Source organism: Lynx rufus, unplaced genomic scaffold (assembly GCF_022079265.1).
Source record: "Lynx rufus isolate CCGP_SWC_20201006 ecotype Redwood Valley unplaced genomic scaffold, mLynRuf1.p SCAF_15, whole genome shotgun sequence".
Classification (NCBI taxonomy): domain Eukaryota; kingdom Metazoa; phylum Chordata; class Mammalia; order Carnivora; family Felidae; genus Lynx; species Lynx rufus.
This window is the reverse complement of record NW_025814829.1, coordinates 27596627-27609368: the sequence shown is the minus strand read 5'-3', so window position 1 is coordinate 27609368 and position 12742 is coordinate 27596627. Positions and strand designations below refer to the sequence as shown.

The window sequence follows — 12742 nt, the reverse complement described above, 5'->3', positions numbered from 1 at the left end:
ACAGTGCTTAGCACTAATGGACATTCAAAAATCTTTTTTAGTTTCCCAATTCTTTATACTGGGTCAAATTCTATGGATGGCTGCACACACACGAAAACGGTAGTAGAGTAGGTGCAGTAGTAGGCAGTAGTGTCTTGCTATAAGTGTGTGGATTAAATAAGGAGAGTGAAAAATTGTACGGAATTGGCTTAGCTGTTGATGGTAAATATAGCATACATACCAACACACTCAGGAGGACGTGTCCAGTTTCCACGTTTACAAGTTATTTCTTTTGATCCACGGAGATGATACCCGCTTTTACATTCATACGCCACTGTATCCCCATTGTAGTAAATCGTAGAGTGTGGGTTTGCCGTGCCATTCTCAATGAAAGGTGGGTCCTCACAGGCTATCTTCTCCTTTTGTTCTGCAAAGAAACAAATGAGAGGAAAGAGACCGTTTAGCTACACATGCAAACCTCATTTTAGGGAAAGCTTATTCAAGGTGTTGCTAACCAATGCATTTTGGAGGTTCTGTCCATTTTCCATTTTCACAACGTATTTCTTCTGATCCCTGTATCTCAAAATTAATTTCACATTCTACATGGACTACTTCTCCATGACGATAAGTTGTTGAATGTGTTTGGATTTTGGAGTTTAGTGGCAGAGGTGGTGGAGGACATCGGTTTCTTCTTCCTTATAAAAAAAATCACCATATTTAGTCATATAGTTACGAAAATAATAGGTAGATTTAATAAACACATTCATTGAGCCAAGTACCATAGGAAGTATTGAAGACTGACCCTAGGTCACCCCCTTGATTTCCACTTTTGATGTGTTTGTTGTTCACTTCCCTGTGTGATACCCCTCCCCACTGAGCAGGAACTGTGACTTCCTTCTGACCAATAGAACGTGGCAAAGACGAGGGGATGTATGTGATTATGTATGTATAATATGCAACATAATACTGTAAGACCATTCTTGTCGAGAGACTCTCTCCCTGCTGATTTTGATAAAAAGCACAGTCCCACATTGTGAGCTTCCAAATGGGGAGACAACAAGGCCAGGAGCAGAAGGCTGACTCCAGCAGGCAGCTGGGAAGAAATTGAGGCTCAGCTCAGCAGTATGAAAAGCACACAATGCTGTCAACAACCACAATGAGTTTGAAAGCAGATTCTTCTCCAGTCAAGCCTCAGATGAGACCGAAGCCCCAGCTGACACTTTAATAGCAGTTTTGTTAGACAAAGATGCAGAGGATCCAGATAAGCTATTCCCAGACTCCTGACCTACAGAAATTATGAAATAATACAAATGTGTTGTTTTAAGCTGCTAAATTTGTAATAGCGGTGTTATACACCAATAGAAAACTATAAAAGCAAGTAAATTAAAACAGCATTCATTATCTCCTTTATTCCTAAAGTAACTTTTATTAAGCAGGGACAATTATTTCTCTCATACAGATAAACTAAAGCTTCTGAAGTAAGTATATTAACTATTAACTGGTGGATCTGTTCTTGTACCGTGTCTATATGAATTAAATAAAATCTTCTTAACTATTCTAAAATGCAGACTGTATTAATTTCCTATTGCTGTTGGGACAAATTATCACACTTAAGTGGCTTAAAATAGCACAAGTTTATTCTTTACAGTTTTGGAAGGCAAAGCTCAGAACCAGTTTCACCGGTCTAAAATCAAAACATCAGGAAAGCTGCATTCCTTCTAGAAACTTTAGGAGAGAATCAGCTTCTTTGCCTTTTTAAACTTCTGTAGGCTGCACGCATTCCTAGGCACACGATCTTTCCTCCGATTACTCCAACTTCTTGCTTCCACTGTCACATCTCTATTCCTCTTCTGTAGTCAAATTTCCCTCTGCCTCCCTCTTGGGATTACATTTAGGGCCCACATGGATAATCCCAGAAATTATTCCTACCTCAAGATCCTTAATTTTATCACATGTGCAAAGTCCCTTTTTATAAATGAGGTAACATTCACTGGCTCCAGAGATTAGGATATAATTTATTATTATTCAGCCAACTGCACTGCCTACCTAACATCTAATGACTATTTACTAGAGAAAATAACATGGCATACTGGCAAGCTGACTAATTTGGATGGGGGGAGGGGGGTAGGCATAATGTAGGTTTGCCATTTATTTCTCAAATAACATGCGGCAGGTAATTTGCTAACAATCTTCCTCTCTACTGTTAGACCAAGGCTCTTGAGCAGGACTGGAAAATTAAAAACAAAACATTGAAGTTATCATTTGGTGCATTTAAAGAATTAGGATCCTTCTGGGCAGTCCCATCTCATACCTCTGTTCATCTCCCCCTTTCACTCTTTCTAGCTTCACCCCCTCTTCCAAGTTCCACTTTCCTGTCTTCCTCCTGCCTGTCAATAATGGCATTATTTTCTATATTACAGAGAAAATAGAGGCTATCAAGACCTTTACTTCTCCCCATCTCTCCCAATCCTGAAATTCCTACTTACCTTTCAGTTCCAATACTATCCAACACCTCCAAAAATGCTATCGCACCCCATACCTCAAAATCTTCAATGTTTGTTCAAATACTTTATACCTGACTTTATTATATTTGTCACATTGCATCAATGTGTTCATTTTCAAATGAACAATTTTCAAATCTGTTCCCTCTGCTAGGCTAGGATCTCTTTCATATCTCATTGTAGGTACATTTAAATGACTGTTGAATTGTTGCCTTCCAACAGGTGATCATACTATCTTCTTGGACATGTCCAGTGATAGAAATTTACCCCATGGATTACATTTTACAATAGCTCTTACTAGAAGATCATATTTTTCATTTTTACTCTGGTTAATATTCTGTTGATTTTTCTATTCTTTACCCCCAGTATTCTGAAGACTGTATTTTCATATCAGGAAATATGTAGCCAGGTAAGAAAGAAACCCTCACAAAGCTGCCAGCTTGGAATAATTGAATCTAGTAATTCTCAAAAAGAAAATTTATTCATTGTTATAAGAGATTTAAATTTATAATAAGAGAGTTTAAAAGTTATAACCACTCTACAAACTAATGCAAAATTTAAGATTTCTTCAAATTTAAATGTATTAAATATTGGTGAAAATAGCACTGATTTAAAAGACCATATTTATCTTAAAAGATAGCACTCAGGACAAGGATTAGATATCATCAGAAACATTTTTTTTCATAAAAATTAAAGCTGATTAAGGCATGATATTTTATTTGTATGAGTGTGAAATTTTTAAAATTACCTTCACATACAGGAGATTCCGGATACCAACCAAAGTTATAGCACTGAATTAAATCAGATCCACTTAGATAATAATTTTCATGACAGAAAAACTGAACTACATCTCCTTCTTCATAAGTTTGCTTTATAGGATGAAAATAACCATTTTCTATTAGTCTTAAAGAAGAGCACTTTAATTCTAAAAATGAAAGAACGACATAAAATACAAAAGAAAGTGTCATTTTTTCTGTTGAACAAAATTCATCTATTTATATATCATATCTGGAATAGAAATTAGTGAATTTGCCATATTTTGTAATACATATAAAAGCTTGTCAATTCCTATATTTATGAAATATCATTAGGCTTATGTTAATTTAATTATCTGAGCTAAAACAAATTCTGCTATTTGAGAGCTTTATATTTATTTTTTAATTTTTTTTTTAATTATTTTTTTTTCCTGTGTGGAGGCTTGACTTTCAACAGACCTCAGCGAGGGAGATACGTATGAAACCCCTGAGAGCTTTAACTGATCAAAGCCTATGATCGACATAATTAAAACCAGAAGCAAAAAAAAGTATGAAAAATGAAACATAATTAGGGTGACAATTTATATACATTTCCATATAAGAGAAAGTATTTAAATAAGACCAGATCATCTTTCAAATGAGAACGTACTGGTACATCTTGGTGTGAGAGACCATCCATATGTGCGGCATTCTACCTCCTCTGCCTGCCTTCCTCCAGCTGTATAGTAGCCCGCAGTACATTCGTATTGTACTCTGTCCTTCACCTGGAATGTTTTCTGCGTTGTGGAATAATTTCCATGATGTAATTCAGGGACCAAACATGTTTCTAAAAAAAAAAAAATCAACGTTATTTATTTTATGAATTTTATCATTAAAACAATAATATTAAAAAGAAATCTCAAAATGTATTTTCACAAAATCTGGAGCATATTTGGTGGAATCATCTTTGGTAAAATTGAAAAACAGCCAGTTTGCCTTTGTCTCTCTATTCCCTTTTTTTAAAAATACACCTTGTGTGTTAATGCACCAGTCTTATACTCTTTTTTCTAAAAAAAAAAAAAATTATTTTGAGAGAGAGAGACAGATCTGCACAAGCACAGGAGGGGCAGAGAGACAGAGACAGAGAGAGAGACACAGAGAGAATCCTAAGCACATTCTGTGCCATCAGCACAGAGCCTGATGCGGGGCTCAATCTCACCAACCATGAGATCATGACCTGAGCCAAAAGCAAGAGCTGGTTGCTTAACCAACTGAGCCACCCAGGCACCCCCTCTATTCTTAAAATTCTACTCTAGTGTAGTTGAAAAAAGGCCACAATTCAACTAAAGGCTTGTTCAGTAACAATTTGTTGATTATGTGCCGTCTGAGGATTTGTACAGTTTAAGCAACTAACAACACATTAACAAAGTATGTCTATTCAAGTTACTGGATTATTTTAAGTGTATCCTATATGGGTCTGCCAATAAAAATCATGGGCATTATCCTGAATTCTTCTTTAATAAAAGAAATAGTAATTTACATATGTTGCAAGGAACAGGTTTAAGGTTTTTTTTATTTTATTCCATTTCATTCTTTTCTTTATTAGTATAAAGTAGGAACTGCTTCCGCTTTTTGGCTGTTGTGAAAAACCGCTGCTGGGAACAAACATTGGTGTAGACTGAGTTCCTGCTTTCAATTCCTTTGGGTATATACCTAGAAGTGGAATTACTGGATCGTATGATAATTCTATGTTTAACTTTTAGAGGAATTGTCACCAATCCACGTGTCCATCAGTGGATAAATGGACAAACAAAATGCTATATATATATATATATATATATATATATATAATATTAGAATGTTATATATATACATATATACATATATATATATAACAGAATATTATTCCATCGTAAAAAGAAATTAACTCTGATACATGCTAAAACATAAATGAACCTTGAATACATTGTGCTAAGTGAAATAAGCCAGACACAAAAGAACAGTATTGCATGGCTCCTCTTATACAAAGTTTCTAAAATAAGGAAATAGATGGAGACAGAAAATAGAAGTTACCAGGTACTGGGGTATGGTGGGGGGGTGTAGGGGATTATTAAAGGTAGAGAGTTTCTCTTCGGCTTGATGAAAAAGTTTTGGAAACAGCGGTGATAGTGATGACAACATTGTGAATGTACGTAATGCTACTGAATTGTACACTTAAAAACAGTTGAAATTGTAAAGTTCATGTGATGCGTATTTTGCCACAACTAAAAAACAAGATGAGGGCTGCCAACGGTTTGAGGGAAGAAAAAATGGATGAATAGGTGGAAAACAGGGGGCTCTTAGGCACTGAAACTATTCTTCATGACACCTTACTGGTGGATATGTATCCTTAGACACTGGACAAAACCCATAGCATGTGTAACACGAAGAATGAACCCTAATGTAAAGTATGAATTTGGTTATACATTGGCTCATCGACTGCAACAGATACGCCTTACTCAATGCAAGATGTTAATAATAGGGGAAACTGTATGTGGCCAAGGGCAGGAAGGGGTATATGGGAACTCTCTGTACTAGCTGATCAATATTTCTGCAAATCTAAAACTGCTCTAAAAATAAAAGTCTATTAATATCAAAACAAATAAGTAGGAGCTACTGGAGTAGGTGTGTTTTAGGAGTTGAGAACCCCTGGGTTAGGGAAACACCTAGCACTTAAGAAAAACAATATAATACCAACTTCTTGCATTTGCAGACATGATGAAAAATAAATTCTATTAAATAAAAATGCCTATCAATATAAGAAAGTACTAGCCTCACTGTCCCTTTTCTTTGGTTTTAGGAAATGGTTCTTAAACACATACCATGTTCCTTCCTGCAGGTAGGTTGAGAAGACCATCCATCAGCAAGACATTGAACCACTTCTTCATCCTTCCCTCCAGTAGTTTTATATCCTGAATTACAACTATAACGCATGTTCTCTTGAATTTTGTACCATAATTTTACATCAGAGATGTAACCATTTGTCAGCTCGGGCTTAGTGCATTTTTCTATGGGGAAAAAAATTCTTTGTTTAACTTGGTGAGCTTAAGTTTGTCTTTTACTTTGTTGTAAAAATAAGGCAAAAGTTTAATATTATTCTTGGAATTTATTTATTATTATTATTATTATTATTATTATTTTAATGTTTATGTATTTTTTAGAGGGAGACAGACAGAAAGAGTGTGAGCACGGGAGGGGCAGAGAGAGAGGGAGACACAGAATCCAAAGCAGGCTCCAGGCTCTGAGCTGTCAGCACAGAGCCCGACACAAGGCTCAAACTCACGAAGAGATCATGACCTCAGCTGAAGTCAGATGCTTAACCAACTGAGCCACTCAGGTGCCCCTATTATTCTTGGAATTTAAAGAATGAAGAACAAATTTCACTCCCAAATTCCTTAATTTTGGAAATATCCTGCATGTTCTGTAACAAACTTCAAAAATCGATTCAACTTCATACTGACATTCTTTGTATTTATTAACTTCAGTTTTTATAGTGACACCTACACCTATCACATCTACTTTTAGAAAATTTAACAGCGCTCTTCCACTAATTGTCATTAATGGCAAGTAGAAGCAATTTCATTTGAATTTACTTCCTAATATTTTTAAGTCCACTGTGTTTGACAATTTTCAACACTGTGTAACAAAAGCACATACCGACTTTCTAAATGAAACAGATTCATCTAAAACCTCTACTCTGCAAAACAGAGCTTAGAGAATTCTTTGTTTGAGAGAGGTCACCTGTTCTGATGGAAGCTAATTAATAGTTTGACTATAGGGTAGCCTGGCATTAAATAATGAGACAGATCCATCAGATTTATTTTTCCTAAATTTGAACTCAAAATTCAGAAAACACGTTTTTTAATGGATATTATGGGAGCAGAAGTTGGCGCACAAAGGAGAGATGAGTCTTTCAAAGGATAAAACACTACAGTAACAATCTTACTCTTCTTCCTATGGCCAGTGACAAGCATTTTTTTCTGGCTTCCTATGCACATTATCTGTATAAGTTCCTCACTCCTTAAAGTAACTTATTTGTATCTCTGTTTCTGTCAGTATGATAACACCAATTTCAATAAATGTTTTTATTCTTTTCACAGGGTATTACTGAAAATAAAGACAATAGCATTTTAATAAGAAACATTATTTATAGAATTTCAGAATATGCCTTCATTTTGTAACAGAGACCCTGGACCAGTAATTTTGTTCTTAATCTACCAAAACTTTTCACCACCAGCCAGGTTTTATTGGACCCTTACAGACTACTCTCTTCGCATATTATACATATTTTGTGGACACAGGCCACCAACTCACTGAAGCATCGTGGTTCTGGAGACCAGCCCTCTTGGGTACATGTGATTCGCTCCTCTTGTTTTCCAGTTGCCGTTGAATAACCAGCCAAGCAGGAAAATGACAATTTTTCATTTATTCTCATTGGAAAGTAATAGCTTTTAAAAGGATAGTAATATTGGGCAATCCTTCCATTTTCCACACTAGGAAAGCCACAGGGTTTCTCTGAAATGAGTAAATATCAAGATGAAAACTGAAAAACATACCTAAAACCATGAAATGTGTGACCAAATGGCAATACTTTTTTTTTTTTTTTTTTTGAGTAGGAGGAGGGGAGGGACAGAGGGAGAGAATCCTAAGCAGGCTCCACGTTCAGGTGCGGGGCTCCATCCCACAAACATGAGATCATGACCTGAGCCGAAATCAAGAGTCAGACGCTTGACTGATGGAGCCAGCCAGGCACCCCAACATTTCTAAATTCGAAATGTTTACAGCCACTTTAACTAGTACTTCTTTTTATTAACTAAAATTTTAAGGCACTTCTGTGACAATTTTTCAATCAGAATTAATCTGCTTGTAATCCCAATACCCAACAGTAAGAAGAAAAATGGTCAGGCCACTTCCTCAGGGAAGCTTTCCCTAACTTTGTAAAACAACACTCACTAACAGAAATATAATGCAAGCCACATATGTAATTTCAAAATCTCTAGTAGTCACATTAATAAATGGAACAATTGAAGTTAATTTTAATAATAGGTATTATTTGACCCCTTCAAATATTAAAATTATTTTTCATTATTTTTTTCTTACTAAGTCTGAACTCCAGTGCGTATTTACACTTACAGCACATCCCAGTGTGGACTCACCACATTTCAATAGCTGTATGTGGCTAGTAGTCACTATACTGGACAGCAGAGTTCTAGAACAGGTGAAGTTCTGCTTAGGATTTGCAAACGTACAGAATTTTTAAATGAATGGCTTTTTTTTTGTTTAGAAAGAAAAAGACAACCCATTAAAAATAAATAAAAGACTTGAGCAAGAGATTTACAAAACAGGATATGTAAATGGTCACAGACCTAGTAAAAAGTACTCAACTATCTTCGGCGATATTAAAGCAAAATATGCACATACCATATTTAAAAAGCATTCATCCCTTATGAACATTGATGCAAACATTCTCAACAAAATAGCAGCAAAGAGAATTCAGCAGCATATTAAAAGGACCAATGAGCACGTGGGCTTTATTCCTGGAATGCAAGGATCATTCAACATACAAAAATCCATCAATGTAATACACCACATCAACAACATGAAAGAAGAAAGAAAAAAAGTATCTGTGCACCCAAAGACATTTTAGAGAATGTTCGTAGCAGCATTATTGGTGTAGTCCCAAACTGGAAACAATCCAAATGCCCATTCATGGTGGAAAAGTTAAACATATTTTAGACTATGCATTCAATGAAATTGTATACAGCAATACAAGCAATACAAGTGGTGAATTCTGAATGGTGACTCTCACAAACATATTATTGAGTGACAGATGCCTGTCACACATAAGTAAATATTATATGTACTTACATAATATTTTTATCGAGGTATAATTGATATACAACATATTAGTTTTTAGCATACAGTATAATGATTACACATATATATTTGTATATATTGCAAAATGATCTCACAATAAATATAGTTAACATCCATCACCACACAGGTACAAATTCTTTCCCTTGTGATGAGCACTTTTAAGATCTACTCTCTTAGCAACTTTAAAATATACAATATAATATTATTAACACACGTGTGAATATATATATGCCAGAGAAATTATAACAAAGAAATAGGGTGATTATATGGACAGCATTCATTTCAGAGTTATTTGTAGTTAGAAGCAAATTAGAGGTAACTATGTGTCCATCACTAGGAAGATGGATAAGTAAAATTTATGAAACACTATGTAGCAGTAGCAACAAAATAGATTGAGCAACATGGAAATATGTTTAAATGATAGCAAGTAAAACAAACCAGTAAGGAGAGAAAATCTATGGCAAGCTTTTATGTGAATGTCAAGCACATACACAAAAGCAGACATAGTTCAGAAAGATGGTTACATATTTAAGAATATATCAAACACATTATAGTGGCTCAGTTTGATGCTAGGGGAAATGGAGTTTGGGATCAGGGATAAAGGGAAGAAATACATAAATAGAGCAAAAGTGGCACCTTTCATAGGCCAATGATGATTGCATGCTATGAAATCAGTTATTGCCTGTTAGGTTTCCATTGGGGGTGACCATGAGACTGTGGTCCCTGTCTTCAGGCAGGTTATTTTTCTGTTTGCTTGGGAGAAAGAAGATTATGGCCATGTAAAAATTAGGAAATTATCTAGAAAATGCAATGTCTTCATGATATAGATAATAGAGAACTGTATCAGCTGGTTTTTCTCTATTTAGACAGGAAAATAAAACCAAAGGAAACTATTCCTAAAAAATAATTTTATTGTAGAATTAAATGTATCAAATAAGATGAATTCTATTTATTCCACTTTTGCTGTTTTAATAGCAGACTTTTTTGGGGTACACAATTTGTAGTAAACTCTTCACCTAAAAGGCAATTATAATCTATGGGATATTTTATTTCAACAAATTCCCTAAGGTGTTTATTTTAGAAAAGCCTTATTGCTGTGGTTTCCCATTTTGTATATTCACTCTGCTGACACCTAATGACCTGTCTGGTTTCTTATCCCTACAGCTTAATTATTTCTAAATAATCCACACTTGTACACTGCCTACCTCACATTCGCTAATTCACACGCTGGAAAGTCTGGCGATGAAGATTTCTGAGTCAGGGAGTCAACAGATATTGGCTTGTCTGGACACTCTTGATTTGCAACCGTTGTCCCACATAATTATTAATAGAGTTCCCTCTCACTCTCAAAAGTATCCTTGTCTGTGTAATCAATTACATGGTCCTCCTGATCACAACTTAAAGATTGAAGCCAATAAATAAATTAGGGTAAAAATCAAAGGGTGAAGAGTCAAAAATCTTGATGATTTATGGCTATTTTTTCTTTTCAAATTTCCCACACTAACATCTCACTTTATGAACAGAGAATTAAATTTGTACAAGCTTTGCAGTGTTATGAACCAATTCCATTATGAAGTTAGAATTAAGATTAACAAAGACTTCTAAATGGCAGTACTGTTAGCCTGAAAACCCTTTGAGGTATTTAGATCCTAATCTCCTATGCCCTAAAACCTAGAGATACAAAGCAGGATTTTGTTTTGTCTTGTTTTGTTTTTCTAAATACTACAAAATACTAAATACTACAAAAATACTTACTAGTTATGCCCAAAGGAAAAATAAATCTGCCTAACTATAACAAATTCTATTTATAAGAACTGTGCTTTTATAAAGTTGATACACAAAAATGAAAGACTATATTAAAAGTTCAAGTTAAATGGATGTTAGAATTTCCCTTTATGGTTTTTAGGGAATAAAGAGTATTAAAAATTCAATTTACCTTCTGCATAGAGTTCTCCTGAGATGATTAATACGATGATAAAAGCCAAGTCTTTCGACCTCATCTTCAGCGGTGTGCCCCAGAAAGATTGTAACAATTGTAAAGCACTAGGGACTCCTCATTAAGTACACAATACTTTGCTGGAAGAAAAAGTTAATTATTTACAACATCTGTCTAAGTCTCTTTGTGACAAGACATATCTTTCATTTAAACCATTTTTGGAATAATGTTAAAATAACACAACTATGTTAATTGACAGAATTTTGGGTGCCACAGTCCAATAAGGGCATGATCACCTATAAGGGCAACAAGAGCGGCAGCATAAATAATTAACTCCGACTGCATAAAAAAACAGGGTAAATTTTCAACTTCAACTCCCTATTGTAAGTCCATGGACTAAAGTTCACCTGTGGCCATTGATTTCTCTACCACCATTGATCAAAAGGAGACATGAACTTAGAAACATGAGATAATGGATACCTGATGTAAAAATACAGTGCTGTCTAGGTTGCACTGCTGGAAGAGAAAAATGACCTTAATTGTGTCAAGCAATGATATCATAATATTATAGTAAGATCTAATGTTTAGAGTGTTTGTATTCTGTGGCAGGTGATGGAATAAGCACTGTGCTATATTATCATTCATTGATGAAAAATGTTTGGTGTGACCACTATGTGCAGGTCATGTTCTAATCTTGGGTATACAGCAGTGAAAAAAAAAAAAAGATTAAAATTATAGTCTTCATGGAGTTTACATTTTATTTTATTTATTTATTTATTTTAAAAATTTTTTTTCAACGTTTTTTATTTTTATTTTTGGGACAGAGAGAGACAGAGCATGAACGGGGGAGGGGCAGAGAGAGAGGGAGACAAAGAATCGGAAACAGGCTCCAGGTTCCGAGCCATCAGCCCAGAGCCTGACACGGGGCTCGAACTCCCAGACTGCGAGATCGTGACCTGGCTGAAGTCGGACGCTCAACCGACTGCGCCACCCAGGAGCCCCATATTTTAATGGGTTTTAATCTAAATAAGAAAGTAAGATGGGGAGATAAGAGCTGTTATTATTTTAATTTATGTAACTTTTTATTAAAATATATTAAGGGAAAAGGCACACAAATCATCAGAGCACAGAACATGAATTCTCACCAACTGAACCCATTTCAAAATAAGAAATAGAATATACCAGCACCTCCGAAGTCACTAAATATGCCCACCCCGATGTGAAACACTACTTTTTTTTTTTAAGAAATCACATTGTTTGTTTGTTTATTTAATATAATTTATTGTCAAATTGGCTAACATACAGTGTGTAAAGCGTGCTCTTGGTTTTGGGGGTAGATACCCGTGGTTCTTCGCTTATATATAACACCCAGTGCTCCCAACAAGTGGTCTCCTCGATGCCCATCATCCATTTTCCCCTCTCTGCCACCCCCCATCAACCCTCAGATTGTTCTCTGTACTTAACAGTCTTTTATGGTTTGCCTCCCTCCCTCTCTTTCTGTAACTATTTGAAACACTATTTTGACTTTTACCAGTGTAGATCAGTTTTGCCTGGTTTTACACTACATAAATGGAATCATGGAGTGTTTGTTTTTTTAATGTCTAGCTTCTTTTGTTTAATATTTTGCTTATGAGATTCATCTTGTGCTGTAGATAGTTCCTTCTCTGTATAGTATT

General features: G+C 35.2%; 1 protein-coding gene across 1 annotated transcript in view; it reads right to left on the bottom strand.

The window, feature by feature from the left end:
* Positions 1-11130, bottom strand: part of F13B (coagulation factor XIII B chain) — a 37275-nt gene extending 26145 nt beyond the window's left edge. Inside the window, exons 1-7 of the mRNA XM_047077335.1 lie at positions 11067-11130; positions 7568-7768; positions 6076-6261; positions 3885-4061; positions 3229-3405; positions 495-674; positions 221-406 (exon numbers count right to left, since the gene is read on the bottom strand). Of these exons, the coding sequence (XP_046933291.1) occupies positions 221-406; positions 495-674; positions 3229-3405; positions 3885-4061; positions 6076-6261; positions 7568-7768; positions 11067-11130 (1171 nt within the window). The remainder of the gene's footprint in view (positions 1-220; positions 407-494; positions 675-3228; positions 3406-3884; positions 4062-6075; positions 6262-7567; positions 7769-11066) is intronic.
* Positions 11131-12742: the final 1612 nt, after the last annotated feature.